General features: G+C 38.2%; 1 protein-coding gene across 4 annotated transcripts in view; it reads left to right on the top strand.

The window, feature by feature from the left end:
• LOC148426875 (SRSF protein kinase 3-like) overlaps positions 1-21,964 on the top strand; it is a 27,672-nt gene extending 5,708 nt beyond the window's left edge. The window contains exons 3-18 of one of the 4 annotated variants that reach the window (XM_088407806.1): positions 841-1,793; positions 1,890-2,000; positions 2,106-2,214; positions 2,299-2,386; positions 4,976-5,063; positions 5,137-5,243; positions 5,328-5,493; positions 5,742-5,767; positions 11,372-11,464; positions 14,101-14,134; positions 14,212-14,421; positions 15,842-15,939; positions 16,019-16,126; positions 16,193-16,262; positions 21,113-21,205; positions 21,275-21,964. In XM_088407806.1, coding sequence (XP_088263932.1) covers positions 841-1,793; positions 1,890-2,000; positions 2,106-2,214; positions 2,299-2,386; positions 4,976-5,063; positions 5,137-5,243; positions 5,328-5,493; positions 5,742-5,767; positions 11,372-11,464; positions 14,101-14,134; positions 14,212-14,421; positions 15,842-15,939; positions 16,019-16,126; positions 16,193-16,262; positions 21,113-21,205; positions 21,275-21,459 — 2,539 coding nt within the window. In that variant the 3' untranslated portion in view covers positions 21,460-21,964. Of the gene's footprint in view, positions 1-840; positions 2,001-2,105; positions 2,215-2,298; positions 2,387-4,975; positions 5,064-5,136; positions 5,244-5,327; positions 5,494-5,741; positions 5,768-11,371; positions 11,465-14,100; positions 14,135-14,211; positions 14,422-15,841; positions 15,940-16,018; positions 16,127-16,192; positions 16,279-21,112; positions 21,206-21,274 lie in introns of all 4 variants that reach the window. The other 3 variants (XR_015864759.1, XM_088407804.1, XM_088407805.1) reach the window with 3 other exon arrangements.
• The last annotated feature ends 1,312 nt before the right edge of the window (positions 21,965-23,276 follow it).

Genomic DNA, 23,276 nt, shown 5'->3' on the forward strand with positions numbered 1-23,276 from the left:
GATGTTTTTCTAGTATTTTTTGTGACCTTGTGGATGAGTCATCGTTGCGTGGATAATTGCTCTGACAGTGCTTTGCTGGAGCTCCACAGACTTTGAAATGGATTTGTAACGTTTTCCAAGACTGATAGGTTTCAGTCGACTTTTTACTAATTTCTTTTGGTATTTGTTTGGATTGTGTGATGATGCTTTGTTCTATTTTTTATTTTTTTTCCCCAACAGCGGTGGTTGGTAATCAGGTTTGGGTCTGGCTTGTGAAAATATACTCAGCTTTCCCCAAATTTTGGTGACAGTAGTCACGGTTGTTTTGTAATTTAACAAGGGAGAGGGGGCAATAACTTTTTACAGATTTGAGGTGAGATGTTAGGTGTATATATATTTTTCCCCCTTCATAAATAAAATATACATATTTTTTTAGAAACAGTGTTATATATCTTTGAGTTAGAGTGAAAAGAGATTGAGTAAAAAAATGTGATATCAATCTGATAAAATATTGTTAAAATATGTCGTTGCAGCCCTAGCCTGACACTCTGTACCCATCAAATGTCTATGCACAAAAACCTTGTTTTTTACATTTTGTGTGTGTGTGTGTCCAAATAAGGTGATGTAGGTGACTGACCCATGTTGTACTGCTGATTGGCGTTTCATCATTCTCAAGAGGTGGCCATTTTGCCACTTGTTTCGACTCAAACTGTGCCCTAAAATAATGAAACTCACGACTCACCTGGTTGTGGGTTTCCTTACGTTTGCAAGAGTCTTTAGGCACTGTCAATCATCAATCAGAAGTAGTGAATGTTTTTTTTCAGTAGTGAGTTGCCTAATGGGGGTCTCTTTCCTTTCTAGTTCTGATGAGCTTCATGATCAACCACAACCCCAAATGCAGGAAGACCTCTTGGTCAGGCCAGTCACCCCCAAAATAGCCCCACCTCAAGGAAGTATACTCAATGATACCACAGTTGATGCCCAAGAAGTACCTCCCCACTCCGTGGATACATGCTTCCCTCACAATAACCCGCCCATCACAGATTTAAAATATGATACTTTAGATTGCTCTCAATGCCCTAAAGATGTTCCTCCAAGTTTCATGCTTCTCCCTTTGACTGAGACACACCCAAACCAGCCACTTACTATTCATGGAACTATCCAAAACCAGTCACTTCATATTTCACATGATAGCCTTGCACATAGCCAGCCACTTTATGTTCCATTTCAGGGTTCTACCCTCAGCAAATCAATTCCTCGGAGCCAGCATTTACTTCCTTTCCCATCTCAGAGTTCCTCTCAGAGTCAGGCACTTTCTGATGCAGGTCCTAACCCCACCCACAGCCAGTCACGTCCTAATGCAGATCTTATTATCCAAGCTCACAGCCCATTCAACAGCTATCCACTCTCCGTCTTAAGTCACAGTCCTCCAAAAAACGATTCACTTCTTCAACAATCATTTAATGTCATGACTCAGAACTCTGCTGACAGCCAGCCACTTACTGTCCCATCGCTGAGCCCGACCCACAGTCACTCGTTTTCTATGACTTCTCAAAGCCCTGCCTACAGCCATACATATGCTGTTTCATCTAAGATTTCTCTCGACAACCAGTCACTTATTGTCACATGTCAGAGTCTCACTCATACCATGAGCCAATCACCATCAAGTGTCAGGAAAGAAATGCCGCATGATGTCAGCACATGGACTAATTTAACATTTGAGAATTCTAAATCTAATCGAGAAACATCAACTCCCCCATTAAGCCCCTCCCAGCCTGACCCATTGTCGCTCAGCTCTGAGACCTTCACCACTAGTATCTTTTCTTCGCATTTGACCTCACCACTTTGCTCCTCATCTGCAACAGGCTCTAAAATCTCAAATGTTAACCCTTCAAATAATGTGACACTAGCAGCACCAACATGCACAGCCATGCTACCACTATCAGCAGAATTAACCTTTCCAGCCCAGCTGCTGGGCTCTGATGATGAAGAGCAAGAAGACCCATCAGATTACTGCAAAGGTTTGCATTTTTAATATAAGACAATATATTCTCATGATACTTTACGTTCATGTGACCATTAGCTGTATATGTGTATGTGCAATAGTTCTTGTCTTGGTTTTCCAGGAGGTTACTACCCGGTCAACATTGGGGACCTCTTTAACGCAAGGTACCACGTAGTCCGGAAACTTGGCTGGGGACATTTTTCTACCGTCTGGCTTTGCTGGGACCTGCAGTACGACTCTTTACAGTTTGTCTTGTTTCTATTGTTTCACTTGTTGCCATGTCCTCAGACAACGTATGTTCTCTTTGTTTTTAGGAAGAAACGTTTTGTGGCATTGAAGGTGGTGAAGAGCGCCCCCCATTACACAGAGACTGCACTGGATGAGATCAAACTGCTCAGATGTGTGAGTGTTAAGCATGTCTTTGATTTAATCATGCATGCATGCTGTTGCATTCCTACTCTTCACAAAACCCAACACTTTATTTTGTATGTCTTGCCTTGTAAGACACAGTGCGTGTGTGTGTGTGTGTACAGTGATCCCCCCTACTTCGCTATTATTGAGGGGTTGTCAACCCCCCACGAAGTCTGAAATCCGCTGAGTATCAGTCCCTAGATTTCTATGTATGCCCCAATATAGCCGTAGTAACCATAAACAATCCTTTTTTTTTTTTTGTATTTTATTTCCTTTCTCCTATTATTTAATATTACATTATCCTTATTAACATTATTGTATATTCATTAAATAACTAATATTACTTAGTTTGTTGAGAATTTATTCTCAGGACTCGTTATCTGCACCAAGACTCCGGTGAAAGAGTACGCAAGTCATCATGTTGAACTTCACATTTATTTTGGCTCATGTATGGTGTATCATGTAGTATCAGTTGAATAATAAATCAACAACAATCTTAAAGTCAGTAAACTAACATATAAACACTTGCCGAATTTTTAATTTATGAATTTACTGTATTTTTAGCCGACGTTAGCGGGTTAGCAACAACTAACAACAACTACTAACTATAAAGTGCAACCTCTACACAAACGAACACATAAACAGAATAAACACTCATTGCTTACTAAACATAGGCAGTAGCGTGCGTTATCAACATAAATGATAATAAACTATCAATATGTGCTTACGTCGTCATTCACTACGTCACTGTAACAAGCCGAATGACTCACAGAGAACGTAAAACAGGAAACGGAAATGCAACGCGACTCAACAAATTAAAAGCATGAATTTCAAAATAAGATTAAAAAAAACGTCACGAATTCTAACGCTTGAAGAACTCAACATAGTTATTAACTAATATTACTTAGTTATTTAATGAATTCAGTACTGTATAATGTATAATGTATATATTTTTTTCATTTCTGCGCATTTTTTAAATTCTTTATTTTTAAATATTTTAAATTTTTCTTGAAAAAACCCTAACGCATTAAATAAAGTATGACGTACGTTTGAACGTGAATCTGTGAAGAACTACGAATAATACAAAGTTAAAAAACTGAAAAAAGTTGAACTGTGGAATGAAAAGTATGAAATGTAAGAACAGTTTGAAAAGGCTAAATACTTTAAATGTGAATAGAATAAAAAAACATGAATTGTAGGAAAACGATGAATAGTTGAAACTTGAAAAATACAAAAGCACTTCACATGAATATAAGGAATGATATAAAGTTTGAACGGCATTAATTGGATGAACTGGGAAGGAGTTGAAACGAAAAGAAAAAACGGAATTAACTGGAAAAAAAACACTGAATGTGTGAAAAGATGCAACCTGGGATCGAACCCACGAACTTGAAGTGGGAATACGTCAACAATACCACCGAGCCACGGGGACACAGGAATTATTGAAACCGTTAAAGTTTAAAAATAAAGTGCAAAGACCACTCCATTCACTTAACATTAGGCCATTTTTACGGTAGAAAAACTTAAATTGTAGGAAAACGATGAAAAGTTGAAACTTTAAAAATAGACCCCCACTAAACATGACTATTTGGAATGATATGAAGTTTGAATGGAATGAATTGGATGAACTAGGAAGGACTAGAAACGAACATAAAAAACGGGCAGAATAATAAAAATAATAATAACAAAAATAATAATAAAGGTGAAGAAAAACATAAGTGTGAAGGTTTCACCTTTACACAATAATAATAAAGTCAAGGAATAACGTGTGAAGGTTTCACCTTCACACAATAAAAGTCATGGAATAACGTGTGAAGGTCTCACCTTCACACAAATATAAGCTTACGTTGTCATTCACTACGTCACCATAACGAGCTGAATGACGCACAGAGAATGTAAAACAGGAAACACAAATGCAATGCGACCCGACAAATTAAAAGCATGCATTTCAAAATAAGATAAAAACGTCACGAACTCTCATGCTTGAAGAATTCTTAACATAGTTATTAACTAATATTATTTCGTTATTTGATTAATACAGTACTGTATAATGAACCTTTTTGCTTTTTTCAATTTTTGTACATTTTTGCACATTTTTTTAAATGATTTTTTTATTTTTAAATATTTTTTATTTTTCCTGGAAAAAAACGCAAAGTACTGAGACTGCGATATCTGAGACCGCGAAGTAGGAGCGATCACTGTGTGTATATATGTGTATATATATATATATATATATATATATATATATATATATATATATATATAGTGGCCGAAAAGTCAAGTCTTCTTGCGTTGGATTACAAAGTGTACAATCGGCTGGTGTATCATTTCAGTCATCACACATTTTAATTAATTTTATTACATTAGTTATGAATTAGACAAAAATTGTTAAGTATTAATTACCCTCATTCATCAAATTCATCAAATAGTTCGCCTGAGAATATGCAGTCTTTTGGTAATTACTGTTAATAAAATATATCGAGCATTGGAGACAGTCTTCAATCTTTTGTGGAAGTTAGGTTATATACAGTATATCTTGTCAAAATTCAAAAGACCCTCACAGTGTGTCTCTATCTCCAGGTGAGGGACAGTGATCCTTCTGATACTCACAGGGAGATGATTGTCCAATTAATTGATGACTTCAAGATTTCTGGAGTTAATGGTGTACGTATCCTTCATTCTGTCTCACCTGTATGATTAAGTCTCGCTGCCGAGTCTTTGTTATCCTCAGCCTATTTTAGATGTTTGTATGGTTCTGGAGGTTCTTGGCCATCAGCTGTTAAAATGGATCATCAAGTCAAACTACATGGGCCTTCCCCTGGTTTGCGTCAAAAGCATCATTAGACAGGTAACAAAGATGCACACAAACTTGCACAAGGAAATGTTTAACTTATTGTGCTAATGTGATATGCTTGTGATTGTATGATTGCAGGTGCTACAAGGTCTTGACTACCTGCACACAAAGTGTAAGATTATCCACACGGACATAAAACCTGAGAACATCTTGCTTGACGTTGATGAGGTCTACATCAGGAGGCTGGCTGCTGAGGCCACCATCTGGCAGAGAAATGGAGCCCCACACCCTTCTGGCTCATCAGGTGATTGGCGGCCACTGATTGGTCAGAGATTGTCACAGACTGTTTTGATACATCTCTCATCATTCAGTATGGACTTGAGCTCTGGTCTTTGGACCAAGTTCCCTGTGCCTGACTTCTCTGCTGCTGTCTTTTAACTTCTAGCTGTATTTTTATTTTATTTTTTTTGCCCTTCTTGTTTTCTGGTCTCATGTTCTCCTCTTTCTCAATCATCTCAATCATTCTGTTTTCCTCTCGATATGTCCCTCCAGTCAGCACAGCACCCAGGGACGTTAAGGTAAGTGTCCAAATATACTGCCAACTGTGTTTTGCTTGGCTGTCAAGATTGGTCAATGACTGATTAGTGCTGCTTTACCCCCCCCCCCCCCCCCCCCACACACACACACACACACACACACTAGCTGCAACAAAATTCAAACAAAAAACACACATAAATCATAATGTATTAACTCAACCAACTGTTCATTGATACATTTTGCATTTGCTCTGTTTGACTTACAATGGTTAGACAATTACCACTGCTACCAATTTATGCATTATGCTGGACAATATATGAAATGACTGAATATGAAGGGTGAGAACAACAATCTTTTTTTTTGTTGTTTTGTAAGATAATCTTACGAAATGAGTACAGTATCCTATTTTTTGTTTTTGGTCTGTGTACTAATTTTTAATTACAAAAACATTCAAAGACATTTTTTTTGTGAGAATTTATTCATGGTATCTAATTATTCTAATGAGGTCTTCTGCTAGTTCCACCTCACCTATGCCGTCAACCGCAGGGAGTTTCACTGGTGTCATTAAAGATAATTATATTTTTGTATTAACGTAGATGGTGTTTTGCAGTTGTTAATTGATTTGGAGACTAGTCTTTTCTGTCAAAATCAGAGACTGTAATGAGAATTAATTAATGAGAGTAATAAGAATTAATGTTTCCACATAAATCATCTTTTTAGTTCTCTTTAACATCACTAGCAATCTTGGGACCCATGGCTAACCCTTTCAAGTTTGAATAATGCAGTAAAATGCACTATATATATAGTTTTTTAACCACTCGCGATTCAACAAAGATTTACCATTCCACCATTTTGAAACGAGTGAGGCCAACCAATAGCAGACCAGCACCTCCATGAGGAGACGCTGACCAATAGCAGACCAGCATTGTCGTGACACGTTGCATGGAGGCAGTTAGGCAACAGAACAGAAAATAAGTGCAATAAACCTAAAAACGCCTTCTGCCTCAGTCCGTGTCGTTAAAATGTATTTATTGATCCATTAGCCCAGGCAGTTCGTCAGGAAGCAGAATTAAGTGGTATTTAAATAGAAGGAAAAAAAATACAAAATAAGCCTATGCACAAATGACGTGATGGGCCGTTTGTCGCGGCTGCAAGATGGAGGACGCAAGAGCACGTGCAGACAGGTAAGTTCAAAGACTGGATATTTATTGACAGGATACTTGCTAGTATGGTAGCAATCGGGACTGGGGCTCAGGCGCTCTGGCAAGGGGATCGGCAGGCTCGTGGGTCGTTGGATACGGGCAAGGTTTAGGCACAAAAGATCAAGAGTAACAGGCAGGTTATCAGCTAGATGGAGGGCAGGCAAGGTCGATACATGGGCAAACAGATAGGATGGAATGCTGGGAAGCTCGGTGCATGGAGACAATCTGCCAGAGGTGGTGAGGAAGAGACCGGGTTATATACTGACGTGATTAACAGCAGCTGTTGGTGTTTAGGGCTGTTTGGCAGAAGGGCTGAGTAGATGTGGTGAGGTTGGAAATGAGGTGGCATGAGGTGACACCATTACTGAGCTCGTGGACATTCAATCTGTACTCAACAACTATATGTTCTTAGTCAAGTCATTGGCCTCAAACCACAGATAGCAACAATAATCTCTGTGTTCTTCACATACCTCAAAGCAATAAAACATTTGGTGTACTTCTGCAGTCAGGGCAACACGCTTTTGTTCTAAATCCCAATATCACTCCAATCAGAGAGTTGTTGTGATCAGGCCCAGTAAAGCGCACTTGGTTTAGGGATATGCCGTCACACTCTGCGCTAGAATAAAAAACAACCCGTATTTGATCTGGTTTCTGTAGGTGGTATATGCCAAAGTTAGGCAGTTACCAACGTTCTTTGCCTTTGGGCAGAGATTGATCCAATTCATCTTGACTGAAATCCATCAATTTCTGCATGAACTGAATGTAGTGATCTTAGATGTATGCTTCTTTTTTTCTGAGTGAGAACAGACGTTTTAGAGCTTGCCCTTTGCTTGGAAGTCTTCTTTTTGGGTGCCACCCACCTGTAGTCTTTTGTTCTGACTGACTGCATTATCCATAAGAGTTGGAAGTGTTTTTTTCATCCATAGACAGCGGGACTTTATCATCTGAGTCAAATCTCTCAAACACAGAATCTACCCACTTTGCCCATGTTATACACTAAGTCAGTTGTGTACCTACATTTAGTGAGTGGCTGAGTGTTTGGTTTTGTACTAGTCCTTTTTTAGTATATAGTTCTATTTAACTGTTATGATGTTTGGCCATGGTTCAAAATATGATACGCGACCACTGTCTAGAACAGGGGTCGGCAATCCGTGGCTCTCGAGCCGCATGCGGCTCTTTAGCGAGGTCCTAGTGGCTCCCTGGAGCTTTTTCAAAAATGATTGAAAATGGAAAAAGATGGGGGGAAAAAAAAATATTTTTTTCGTTTGATTGTGGTTTCTGTAGGGTGACAAACATGACAAAAACATTCTTAACATTTTCCAATGCTGTAAAAATGTGTAAAATAAATATTACATTTCAACATTTCTGTCAACGAAGAATTACGTCATAGCCTGAGACACGCGTTTCTGTTAGCAGGGCAGGATGCTAGACAAGTGGCCGTTGTAAACAATCCGGCGGCCATGAGACATGGATCCCAAAGGGAAAAAGAGAAAAATAACTGAGGAGAACAGACGATTCAACATTTCTCGGACCGAATCATTTGCATGCGTTGCCAATGCGGAAGGATTGCCTGAATGTTTGCTCTGTAGCGAGAAGCTGTCAAATAACAAAAATAGCAATGTGGAACGACATTTTCAGGGAAGGCATTCTACATTTACAGCCGAGTACCCATTTGGCAATGAGAGAAAAAAGTGCGATTGCATTACTTCTGCAGAAATTAGAGGAGCGCAAAAATATATTTAAGAAGTGGATTGCGTCTCCAAACTCCACGACTGCTGCAAGTTTCGTTGCAACCCATTAGATAATAAAACGTGGCAAACCGTTTACAGTTGGTGACTACATGGAGTCATTCATCAACATATTAGAACACCAATTTAAGGACTTCGTAAACAAAAACGGGATGTTTTAATTTTATAGATGCAGGCTACGTTTTATTACACTTTATTGCCCAGATAAGGGCCACCTTATGCACGTTCCATTTTATTTTTTTCGAATCCTCATGAATAAAATCTTCTAAAATCCGCTTTATTTAATTTAATCAAAGCAATGAAACATAATTCATTAATATTGTAATTTAGTTAAACTTGAGGCGGCATCGCACAACAGAGTAGTCATGTGGTGTGTCAGGATGCACTGCAGGAAAAATAAACATTTAATGATGAAGCCTCATTATGTATTCGTAGTTAATCATTTTGATAGTAGGCTAATATAGCTATTATAGATACATACAGCATGTGTTGCCTTCATTACAAGGCTTTTAATTTTTTGCGGCTCCAGACATATTTGTTTTTTGTTTTTTTTTGGTCCAATATGGCTCTTTCAACATTTTGGGTTGCCGACCCCTGGTCTAGAACATGTGTCTTGTAAACATTCTCCTCTGATTGGCTGTGAGCCTTCCCCACTGATCTGATTTCATACCTCATATGTTGTACTCTGATGATGTCTCTTCCCAGGAGTAAGAGGATTGGACCATGGTGTTAGACTGGTTGACTCTTCTTTGCAATAGTTAGTTGGTGGGGGTGATGTTGAGCAATCTTAGGTGAAGGTATTTCAGTTCTGTTTTTCCATCCATGGATTATATAAAAAGGTTAGCTGCTCTCCTGCCAGTGGTTTTAGCTTTTCATGAGCATGTTTTTAACATGTACAGAGTAGCTCCAGCTTTAATCTCAAACAGTTTGAAGTAGTCTGTCCTGGCAAGGGATCTATTGCTTTCATCATTGATCACTGTATACATTTTAATTGCTTTCAATACTCTGTCATTCTGACCTACTGGGTAAGTGTTCATCAAGCAGATTTTAGAGCAAGAGTGTGGGCTGTTACCTTTACCAGACACCTCTGCGTACTTGGAAATGACTGAAGAATGACTGAGTTTTCTCATTGATACTCACCTTTTTTACATTCACACTTAACTACTACTGTAACAATCTTTATGTGTTGTTGTGTGTATTGCACTTATCCTTTTGGCCTGTTCTAAAGTTTTTGGCATAGGTTTGGATTGCCCGCCATACGACAAATTAACATTATGATCCCAACCATGGAATGGATTAATCTCGTAAACTGGGGGCCCACTGTACTTTGCAAAATCTTGTGCTCCACTGAACATTTTACTGTGCTGTCCTCCCAACGTGTGTCTCTGTGTTGCTGTACAGCCTGATAACTAACAATAAGATTCTCCACACAAGGCTTTCTTGTCTTGTTTTATGGAGCTCTTGTAACATGCGTATGCGAGGTAACTGTGACATTAAGAAAAAGAATACAGTTACTATGTATAAACGTAAGTGTGATGCCAAGGTCGTTGTTAGGTTAATACATTAGTACAGCTAACAGACATTGATGAGATTACGACCTTGAAACATTCTGAAAATAACTTTTCATGTTATTTAGTGCTTATACATAATACTTACAAAAAGACCGTCTTTACTCCAAATTTGATGTTTATAGGCAAAAGTGGCCTAATGTGGTTCCAACGAAATGTTTTCTTTCTTGTTGGCTAATCTGCCTGCACTGAGACATAAACGTCAAAGATTTTTTATAAAAAAAAGAGCATTCACTCTTCTCTGCACAATCTTCTGCTAGCAAAACGAGTTCCGTTAAAGATGTCTCACTCGTACTGATGTAATCTTAGCCTTTCATCTGTTTTACTTGTTTACAAATCACAACTAATCATGAACATGTATTTTTAACTTTTAAAACATTGTACAAATTAAATCCATGGATGCATTTGAACCAAAAACATGACATACATCATACTGTAAATATGAATATCTGTCATTAAAACTTTAATAGTTAAATGTTGAGTAAAAATAGTTGCTTTCCTATTAGATTTTATGTAAAAAATGTGTGTTTGTTGAGTGAAGCCAAGGCAATACTGTGTTTTTATTTTTTTTGTTTGTTTTTATAATGAACAAAGACATTATTTACAGTTTATTAAGTGAACTCCACCATTTCAAAAAGGGTTCCTTTATTTCATGGTTTTTAAAAACACACTTTATTCCTAAATGCCAGTGCTAAAAATGTACTTCCTATGATGTGGCAAAACGGGTATCATGTTTTATTTTAAGCAGATGTCAGAATCTGCTGAATGCAACTTCTAAAATAATTTGCATAGGCAATAAAGGACCTTAATTTTTTAAGCATTGTATCACTTACCTCGCTGTTTCTTTTTAAAATAACTATGGCAATGCTTGTAATAAGGATGATATTGCATTATATTCTACTTTTGGTGTCATTAAGAGTAAAACTTAAACCAACACCTATCCTAAAAAAACAGTAAAGCAACTCCAAAAGACTGCAGTTTCTAAGTTTAGTGGAGGTGGGGCTTACTGATTTAGGGCCCCAGTATTTTATGCGATGCCGACTGCTTACGTTCATGTGTCATCAAAATGAATCCTAAAATATTGTTGTAACTACTCATTCTCTCATAATTTTGTGTTGTTTGTGTAGGTTGGTAAAATGTCCAAAAACAAGAAGAAAAAGTTGAAGAGAAAGGCTAAACAGCAAGAGAAACTATTAGCGGAAAGACTTTTGGACATTCAGGTACTGCAATAACACTTAATACAACTATACACAACTGGTAATAGCTATTGCAAATGCTAAAGGTAAAGGCCAAAAGAGTCCCGAGAGAGCTGGGTGGCGGCCAAGAGCTGATACCTTCGTTTGATTGATCCCTGGCTACAGAAGCTAGCTCTTGGGACATGGAATGTCACCTCTCTGGTGAGGAAGGCACATGAGATGGTGTTGGTCACTGATGCGTAATATCATGTGATTCACTTCCCGCATTTGCATACCCTAACTAACTTTCACTCATAATGACAACCGAGCCTGAGCTGAAAATTTAATTCCTGAAAAACGGCTCCAAAATGTGCCATGGCTTGAAGCACACTTAAATGTAGTGCAAGATTTACCACTGATGTCAGCTAGGAGACAAAATGTCTTGCGTTTGATCGAAGATTTTCAGTCATCCTTTGTTTGACAATTATGAAAAGAGGACATGAATGTTGCACAACTTATATATATATATATATATATATATATATATATATATATATATATATATATATATATATTGTGTATAATATATATATATATATATATATATATATTGTGTATAATATATATATATACTGTATATATATATATATATATATATATATATATATATATATATATATATATATATATATATATACTGTATATATATATATTGTGTATAATATATATATATATATATATACTGTATATATATATAATATAATATATATATAGGAGGCAAGTGACACTGAGAAGTTATCAAAACCATTGTTTTATAATTACATATAAATTATAATTGTTTTTATAATTACATACTAGAATATGTAATTACCGTACTCCAAAGGCAATTCAAAACTTTTACAATTTTTTGTGTAATTTTTTTATCCGATTTGCCTTTCTCTCTTTGGTGGGAATGAGTCACGCTCCAATATTATAAACAAAATACCAAACGCCATTGTGACACAACTTGCTTGAATGCACAAATGACAGAATTATGTTAAAAGTATGTGCATGTCTCAAGTCAAAAAGTCAATGATTGTTTGTAAAGCTCTTAGTCACCCCAGAGTCTCAAAGGGCTTCACATGAAAAAAATTGAGAATCACAAAATCACAATAACATCCCCTGAACAAAGCTCCCAGAAGTGCAAGGAAAAACTCAAAACTCCATCTGGGCAAAAATAAATCTTGAAGAAGGGACCACAGCTGGGTGGAGCCCCCTTTCATGCTCAACACGCTGCAATAGATGCTCACTCCTAAATAACACATCATGCCATATTGAGCAATAAGTGTCCATTGTGAAAAGACATGATGCCGGGAGACACCATCGGGTAAGATCCTCTTCGCGGGTAAGATCCTCCTCTTCAGGTCTGGTCATCCCATCTCCACAGAAGCGCTGCTGCGGGGGTGGCCCAACCTCACTCTGGTTGGTCAGTGCAGATCTGCATGCCAGCATGCAATAGCCCCCTTTCCAAGCCGAGAGAAGGGGGCGGGAAGGAAAAAGAAAGAACGCAGAGTCAAACTGTTCAACTACTAAAAGCACAAGTATAAAAAAGCCTTGTTAGCTTATTGTTCAGGTTCTAAGGTAGCTGCTCAAACTCCCATGGGTAAAGCATTCCAGAGCACTGGTGCCTTATTAGAAAATGCCCATGCTCCAACATACTTCTTTTTGGCTTTTGGGGTCACTAACCTACCGGTGTCCTTTGACCGAAGGTATGAAAATACGCGATAGGAAGGTGCGAAGCCATGAAGTATTTTTTAAGTCAATAACAAAACCTTGAAATCACATCTCAGCTGTACCAGAAGCCAGGACAAGTTGGCTAGTATGGGAATACTGTAATCAAAAGGTGAGATATAACAAATGTACTGTATTTATGTCTGCATCTCAGGAATACAGGATAGGGTAAATTACAATGGTGCCAAAAATGCAGTTTTCGTCCTGACATGTGGGGCCAATAATTCATATCTGCACAATCATTCTGTAGTTTGGCGATTATATACTTAATTTTTCGGCGCTAATGAGTGTTCTCCAGAAGTTTATTCTAAACAACCTTGATTTTGTTGAAACCATCAAGGTCCCCGCCTTTAGCTGGCACTCAACTCACACAGCTCCGACCCCTGTGGCCCCTCCCACAGGCGCTGATCATATGGGAAGGAAGACACAAGTTACATCTTTGGGTCATGCCCAGCCAGTCCCCTGTGAGTGCAGGCCCAGGCCACAGGTGCTCGCCAGCCAGCCCTGCCGCCAGGCCTGACTGCATCCATTTATATGACATCTTATAAGGCTTCTTTGAGTCGTGCTTAGTCTGGTCCTTCACCAAGGACCTGTTTGCCATGGATGGCCCTCCCAGGGGCATAAAGTATCAATAAATCACTCCAGATTGTTCTGGGTGTGAGGTGGGGTGATCTTTAGTTCTAGTATTTTTTAACATATGCTTATTATTTAAGTGCCAAAAGTTTCGAATCCAACCAAACTACTAAACACTTGGGAAATGGGGATTTTAGGTGTGAGTCTGAGAGCTAATTTGAATATATTCAAACCACAAATGAGTAGTGAACAATCACTCAAGTTAATAAAGTGTGACATAGTCTGAAAGTCTCAATTCTCAATTAATAACACAGAATGTGTCTTGTGTTTGTGTTCAGAAGATGGATGAAGAAATTGACATACACACTAACTGTGAGTACAATTGTTCACATAACATTCACACACACACACACATTCTTGTGGATTAAAACAATAAAATGCATTCACAGGCCCTCCAGTCGTCAGCATCAACAATGCAACCAATGACAAAGTGATCCCAACCTCATCTTCTTCTTTGTTGGAGGACAGTTATAATGGCCAAGGCCCCAGTCGCTTCTCCAGCCCAGCCTCCACCATCTCAGGGTTCTCCAGCTCCGTAATCTCAGCCACGTCAGAATCAACACTTTCCACACGGTCAGGATACTCCAGTGGACACGACTGTGAGAACACCCTCCCACTTGAGCAGAAACTCAAACTTTTGCCAAGAACTTTACCATTCCGCTTTAAGCGTTCAACATGAAAATTCCCCCCATTTGCACACCTTTCATCTGGTAAACCTTTGGTTTCAATTTGAAAAACAAGCAAATAGCTTCCCAAATTATGATAGAATCAGGCAGAGTGTGCAATACATCTACTCAATCAAACCAAATCTAGATACTTAGGTAACTAAGCTTTTTGGTTACCTTCTGAAAAACATGGTTGTTTGCTCTTTCTGTGCTTTTTAAAATGGTCTAAAATACCACAAGATAAAAAAAAAACCTCTGGAGGGCTTTTCCAAAATTGGAAATAATCAAGAAAAGCGTGAAACAGTGGTTAGCACGTCCGCCTCACAGTTCAGGGACCCGAGTTCAAATCCACCTCGGTCTGGCCTTCTGTTGGGTTTGAAGGTTGCTCGATACCCCACAAGTGACCCAAGGAGAGGTGTAAATAATAACTCAGGAGTAAGAGATTTAGTTTTACCACTGCAGTGGGAAGAGCTCGAAGGAGAGCGTGACCGTGTGTCAGCCTCGTTGCAAAGTCTTTCTCCGAGCTCTCGGGCTGCAGTCTTTTATTGAAAAGTTGTTGCTGAGTCGTGGTGGGTCTCATGATTCAATCTGTGGCATCACATGGCTATTGTGCAAATGGCAGGCTCCACTCGCCCTTTGATTATTGTTGACAACTCACACATCCCAATGTCTATGCATAGACAATAGGGAGCCGGCACGGCTCTTGGAGCAGTTGGAGCACATGAAACAATGCCGCTTTATCAGTGCAACAGCCAGTTTATGATTAACTTATCTCACACCTTCCGTTGTGAAGTTCGCATGGGTTCTTTCTGGGCCCTCCGGCTTCCTCCCACACTCCAAAAAAAACATGCATGGCAGGTGTGTTGGACATACTAAACTGTCCTTATCTGTGCATGGGTGCGTTTGTTTCTGTGTACCCTGCAATTGGCCGGCCATCAGTTGAGGGTGTCCCCACCTACTGCTCAAAGTCAACTGGGATAAGCACCAGCAAGCGTGAGGCTTGTGAGGATAAGAGTAGCAAGCCTTGATGGCTTATCAGGCTACTGACCAAAAAAAAAACATTTACATTTTGAGCCTTACTGGACATGTCAATCACTTCACTGCAGCAGCCGCAACCAAATAAGTAAAAATAAGTAAATTTAGAAGTGCTCTAAGGACTGTGTCAGATCTGTTCGCCTCTGATGTGATTTGCCAGTCTGTGTTTGGGAGTCCGGTGTGGCTTAGCAAAAGTTCAACTGACCAACACACAATTACAACAAACAAAAAGCAATTCAACATTTCTCCTCAAAGCAAGTATGTGTGTGTGTGTGTGTCTGTGTGTCTGTGTGTGTCTGTATGATTCACACGCTTGCAGCTTTCAGCGCATCAGACTTCATCCTCAGTCCTCTTGACCCTCAGAATGCCCAGAAGTTACGAGTGAAGATTGCTGATCTGGGAAATGCCTGCTGGGTGGTGAGAGTCAAGTGCTAACCCTTTTTTAAACAAATGAAGAATTACACTGCTCAACCTCGCTATCTTTCTCTGCGTCCAGCACAAGCATTTCACGGAGGACATTCAAACGAGACAGTATCGTGCCCTTGAGGTTCTGATTGGAGCTGAGTATGGACCGCCAGCTGACATCTGGAGCACTGCCTGCATGGTATACAAATAACTGAACGCACACACACACACACATAGAGTCATTGATGGTTGTTAAATATTTCAGGCATTCGAACTGGCCACCGGTGATTATTTGTTTGAGCCTCATTCTGGTGAAGGTTACACAAGAGATGAAGGTAAAGGCCCCCCGAGGTACGGCATCTCAGCATTATAAATTTCTTCATCTTACGACGTGATATGCAACGTTTTTTTGTCCCCTCTTTACGTTTATTTTCCTGCTTTATGACAAAAACAACTGTCATGACCCTAGGGGTTGGCTGTATTTGTGTTTTTTCTCTCCATATTGAGGCGTTTTTACGTGATGCCGACGAGACACATGATCGGCGCAACCTTGGAAGTTGGGGCGGAATAAATTGGTTAGCCATGGGTCCCAAGATTGCTAGTGATGTTAAAGAGAGAAGTAAGAAGATGATTTATATGGAAACGAAGCTGGAGATAATCAAGAAGTATGAAGAAGAATAAGCTAGCCTAGGCTATGCTAGGCTACCCTCACTATGGAATATGGCCATAAATCGCTCAAAGGTAAATAAATCTTTTCTATATTTTTTATTTATGATGTTTTTTAATTGTATGCATGTATATTATACATACGTAGCACTTACTATACTATTTTGATACATTTTTTTAATATTTACATACAATTTAAATGTTTTTACCTAGGGTTTTACATGCATTAACAAATTAACATAGGTTTAGATTTCCCGCCATATGGCGAATTCGCGTTATGATCCCCGCCCGGTTTACAATGGGCCCTATGTCACGAGATTAATATGTTCCGCGGTTAGGATCCTAAACGCGTATTCACCGTATGGCTGACAAACCAAACCTATGTTTATTATCTAATGCATGTAAAACCCCAGGTAAAAACATCAACATTGTATATACATATTAAAAATTGGTGTCAAAATAGTATAGTGAGTGCTCCTTATACATAATGTATGTATATGCATACAATTAAATAACATCATAAATAAAAAGTATATAAAGGATTTATTTTAATTAAGCAATAAAATGCACTATATGTTTTTGGAAGCACAGGAAAACAAAGCTTTAACGTTCCACCATTTTGGAACGAGTGACACCCACCAAAAGGAGACGAGCATGACATGTGTATAGACATATGAGCGCAGAGTGAGAAAAATGGCATAGAGAGGGGACAAAGAACGGCACAGTTACATATATATATATATATATATATATATATGTATATGTATATATATATATATATATGTATATACATGTATATATATATGTATATACATGTATATATATAAGTATATATATATATATATACATGTGTGTATATATATATATATATATATACATGTATATATATATGTATATATATATATATATATATATATATATATATATATATATACATATATACATGTGTATATATATATATATATATACATGTATATATATATATATATATATACATGTGTATATATATATATATATATATACATGTGTATATATATATATATATATATATATATATATATATATACATGTATATATATATATATATATATATATATACATGTATATATATATATATATATATATATATATATATATATACATGTGTATATATATATATATATATATATATATATATATACATGTATATATACATGTATATATACATGTATATATATATATATATATATATATATACATGTATACATATATATATATATATATATATATATATATATATATATATATATATATATATATATATATATATATACATGTATATATATACATGTATATATATATATATATATATATACACATGCTAAAATGACATTTGCAAGCCTTTCAATGACACCGATGATTGACTTTGCCTGGACTCCCATTATGCAAAAGTCTTCAAAAGTTATAATACTCTATGACATAATAAATATTCCTATTTCAATTTCATAAATATGTTGGCTGATGCCAATGAACATTTTGAGGGGTTGAAGTAAATATGTATTTATTTTTGACAATGTTATGACCCTTTCAAAGTCAGCCCATGATGATGATAAGGCTAAGGTAGTGAAATATCTACCAGACACCCAGGGGTTAAAGACACTGTGCAGTGAATTCTGATATTTTAACCTACGAGCAGTAGAATCTCATTTAACTCTGTATGGAAATTTTGAGATTTAAAGTTTTGGTTTGTTATATTCCATTTTAGTTTATATGCTCAGTCATTTTTGTAATATCAAGAAAAAAAGTAGAGAAGCGACCATATCTCGAGGTGTCAATGTATTTAATAAATTATAGAAATAAGATTTCTCCTTGGTTTTTGTCGCATTGTTTTCACTAGCCTGAGTGACGTCACAGTTTTTGTTTTGTTTACGGTTGAAGAGCACTGTCACCAGTATCTTGTGCTGGCACGTGTCGCAAAGTGCTACCTGTGTTTCCGTGCCACATCAGCGCGTTCTGAAAGAGTATTCTCAACTGCTGGAGACACATGAACACTGTTAAGGGTACACTTAAGAAATAAATTATTTATTTATTCTTAAAGAATGTTTAATGTTGGTTCATAGATGTCAACGGTGTGTGGCTTCTGGATTATTAGCTGAACATTTGAATGTGGTGTATTTGAGGAAATATACCTCAAAGACACGCTCGATGAGGGTTCTTAAGGGGCAGACTTAGACACCCCAGGTTTACAGATTGACGTTCAAGCCGTACCCCAGGGGTGTCCAAGTCCGGTCCTTCAGAGTCCCCATCAAGTCTGTTTGTTTGTGTGAGCCAGTGTGGATTTACAATTATTTTAATTTATTGTAACACATCCTGTATTATATATTTTGTTTTAAAACGAAACATGTTTGTTTACTAACGATTTTAAAATGATATACCGTATTTTCCGGGCTCTAAGCCGCGACTTTTTCCTCATGATTTGAGCCCTGCAAGCTTATAGTCCAGTGCGGCTTATCTGTTGTTTTGTTGTTTGTTTTGTGCTAGCCATCAGCAGGCAAACGTGTGTATCCGTTCGAGGTTTTAATTTAGGTAACGACTATGATATAGAGCTGAAAAGATGTTAATCAATGGCAGTGCTCAAAGAGTTTTAACAATATATTTAAAAAAAAACATATACATGTATAAATTGAATAAGAAAATGTATAAAATTTGCAGTACATGTTTGATGTGTAAATTTTAAATACAGTACACAGTATATATGATTTTATTTATGTATTTATGATTTGTATATTAACTATGTGCAATGTGTTTACATGTTCGCTAAAATAATCTATCAAACAAAGGGAGACAAAAGAAAATCCTATTGAAGTACAGTGATCCCATCTACGCTGTCTCTGATATCGCGGTCTCAGTACTTTGCGTTTTTTTTCCAGGAAAAATAAAAAATATTTCAAAATAAAAAATAATTTAAAAAATGTGCAAAAATTTACAAAAATTAAAAAAAGCAAAAAAGTACATTATACAGCACTGTATTTATTAAATAACTAAGTAATATTAGTTAATAACTATGTTAAAAATTCTTCAAGCGTTAGAGTTTGTGACGTTTTTTTATCTTATATTGAAATGCATGCTTTTAATTTGTCGGGTCACGTTGCATTTCCCTTTCCTGTTTTACGTTCTCTGTGAGTTATTCGGCTAGTTACGGTGACGTAGTGAATGACAACGTAAGCTCATATGTAAAGTTTATAATCATTTATGTTGATAACGCACGCTACTGCTTATGTTTAATAAGCGATGAGTGTTTATTCCGTTTATGTGTTTGTTTGTGTAGAGGTTGCACTTTATAGTTATATGTTGTTTTTTCTTTATAGTTAGTCGTTGTTAGCTGTTGCGAACCCACTAATGTCAGCTTAAAATACAGTAAATTCATAGATTAAAGTTCGGCAGGTGTTTATATGTTAGTTTACTGACTTTAAGATTGTCGATGATTTATTATTCAACGGATACAACTTGATACACTATACATGAGCCAAAATAAATGTGAAGTTCAAAGTGATGACTTGAGTACTCTCTCACTGGAGTCTTGGCGGTGGTCAATCAAGGCAGATAACAGCCCTGAGAACAAATTCTCAACAAACTACGTCATATTAGTTATTTAATGAATATATAATAATGTTAATAAGGATAATGTAATGTTAAATAATAGGAGAAAGGAAATCAAATACACAAAAAATCCAAAAAAAGGATTGTGTATGGGTACTGCTGCTGTATTGGGGTGTACATCGAAATCTAGGGCCTGATACCCTACTTCACGGATTTCAGACTTCGCGGGGGGTTGACACAACCTCCATTAGTAGCGAAGTAGGGGGGATCACTGTATATGTATATGTATATATATATATATATATATACGTGTGTCGGAAGTCTAATTAAAGTGAAGCCTTGTAGCAAACATGATAACAATCACAGTATACCGTTGAAATTTCAATTTCTTACAAAAGATATCTAGGTAAAAGTCAGATTTCCAAAGCTCTGCAGTTTCCCATTTCTATCTGTGCCTCTAAAGCATGTGTGTGTTTGCGCTTGGAACGCCGACGAGACACATCAGCTGCCGGCATAACCATGGAAGTTGGAACGGGAGTAGATTACAACTCCTGCCCTTAATTGGCTCAGGGAGTAGAGGGGGTCGTCCAGTACCAGAAGGGTCTGCTGTTTGATCCCCCCTCTGTCAGAGTCACGTGCCGTTGTGTCCTTGGGCAAGACACGTCACCCACCTTGCCTCCAGTGGTTGGTCAGAGTCTTGCCTCTTGTCAGTCTGCCCCAGGGTAGCTGTGACAATGCAACGTAGGTTAACTTGCCCAACACTGGAAATGTGTGTGAGGGCATTGAGATTTTAGATAGAGTATTTATTGTCTAAGATAGCGTGTCAGTACTCCATTTTATGAGTTTCTGTTGTGAGAGAGGTAACCCTGATTTACATATGTCCCCTGTTGGCACTACATACACACATTAGTGCATTGAGTAACGTGATGTTTGTGTTCAGATCACATCGCTCACATCATTGAGCTGCTGGGCTCCATCCCTTTGCGCTTTGCCTTGTCTGGCCGATACTCCAGAGAATACTTCAACAGACAGGGTGAGCCCACCTGAAAGTCCTTGGCGTGTGCGTACAACATCTGACATGTGACCCATATGTGGGTGGCAGGTGACCTTCGTCACATATCCAGCCTAAAGCCATGGGCTCTGTTTGAGGTCCTCCTGGAGAAGTACGAGTGGCCGTTGGACCAGGCTGCTCAGTTCAGCGATTTCCTGTCCAGCATGTTAAAACTGGAGCCAGAACGCAGGGCGACCGCTGCTGAATGTCTTCAGCATGCCTGGCTTCAGCCATGAGAGCATGCGCGTGCGCGCGCGTGTGTGTGTGTGTGTGTGTGTGCGTGCGTGCGTGCGTGTGTGTGTGTGTGTGTGTGTGTAAGGTGACTCCTATGTTGCAAATAAACCTCACTAGGTCACAGAGTGTAGTCCAGCATCACATTTGTACTTCTTGTTGTACCTAGCATCTTCAAAATTGGTTCCTTGTGTCTGCCATATTGTCACCCGAATAAGCCGTTTTGACAAATTATAAGATGATCAAGTTCATGTTTGGAATCTACATGAGTGGACTGATTGAGCTTGTGTTCTGTGTGACCACCAGCAAGCAACTTCCGGCTGTATGGATGAGCTCTTGAATGAGTGCCTTTAAATCATTTCTGATCCTCGACTGATTCTGTGACTTCTTTTTTTCTATCTACCTTTTGTGTGAAATATTTATTCTATGTAAAATAAACATTAAAAACTTGACTAAAGGGTTGGCTTAGCTTTGCACTCAGGGTTTGCACCAGATGCAGTGAGAGTGTGGTGGGGCGTACAGTACACTTACGTTCAGTACTAACACGGCCTTCTTTCTCTTGAGTGGATTCAGTTAGTGCTGTGGAATTAGCATTTGCAGCTAATGTCTCTACTTTAGCATATCCCTTAGTCCTTTAGCAAGTGTTCCATCTGAAACTTCCATGTTGCCCAATTCTTTGGTCCGCTTAGCCTGTCAATAAACAGTTTATAACCCTAACCCTCGCAGCGGGCGCTGCTCAGGCCCTAATAATAATAATGTTATGGAGTCAATCAAAAGACAAATTGCAGCGATCACTGCTCAGCAGAGAGGGGAATAACAGGTCCAGAAAGTATAAACCCTGCCACATTTTGGCTTTAGCCAAAGGCATTTCTATTCAACCTGCAGTCCAATGCGCTCATTAACCTGCCAGTTAAGTGAAAGCACCAGTGGCCACAGCCAAACTGTGGTAGGGTTTTTACTTTTATGTTCCTGAAATTCCCATCCCTGCCACTCAGGTCCTTAAAATAATAAAAATCTGGAGAACAATAGGAAGTTCCCAGGTGACTCTCTTCGGGCCTGAAGAAAATAATAACTAATCTGGAGAAAAACAATAGAAACCTCTCCATAGGCGCTGCTCAGGCCCTAATTATAGTAATATTACTATAAAGTAAATCAAAAGGGACCCTCCAGCACTCGCTGATCTGGCCTAAACTACAGCTGCGACCAGCTATGAAGGGCCCTTGCAGCCTGGGCCACGTTGGGTACTGATACATTCAATCTTCCAAATGTACACAGAAGGATACAATTTTTCATTTAAATAACAGAGTGAGTTCCAAATGAGGCGACTTAGAGGCAGCTCTACGAACCTGTGTGTGTTCTCTCCGGGCACTCCCGCTTCATCTCACTATCCAAAAACATGCATAGCAGGTGTATTGGACACTCAAAATTGTCCTTAGGTGTGATTGAGTGCGTGAATGGTTGTTCATCACTTTCTGCCCTTCAATTGGCCGGCAACCAGTTCAGAGTGTCCCACGCCTACAAGCTTGCGACCCTAGTGAGGATAAGCGGGTCTAGAAAATGAATAGATGGATGGAGTTCCAAATGTGAGCTTGGAGAAAATCATCATAGGTAAAACAGTTTCTTCATTAAAGATATGGCGGGACTCAAATAATTTCAGAGATGTCTCTAGGACTGGACTCATCAAATATGTGTCATTTGGGGACAATTAAAGATATGGCACGACTCAATTAAAAATAATTTCAGCGATGTCTCCAAGACTGGACTCATCAAATATGTGTCATTTGGGGAATATATGCTCATCTTGGTCAAGGTAAATCAACTT

This window comes from Hippichthys cyanospilos, chromosome 2 (assembly GCF_059441005.1).
Source record: "Hippichthys cyanospilos isolate Australia breed blue-spotted pipefish chromosome 2, RoL_Hcya_1.0, whole genome shotgun sequence".
Taxonomy (NCBI): domain Eukaryota; kingdom Metazoa; phylum Chordata; class Actinopteri; order Syngnathiformes; family Syngnathidae; genus Hippichthys; species Hippichthys cyanospilos.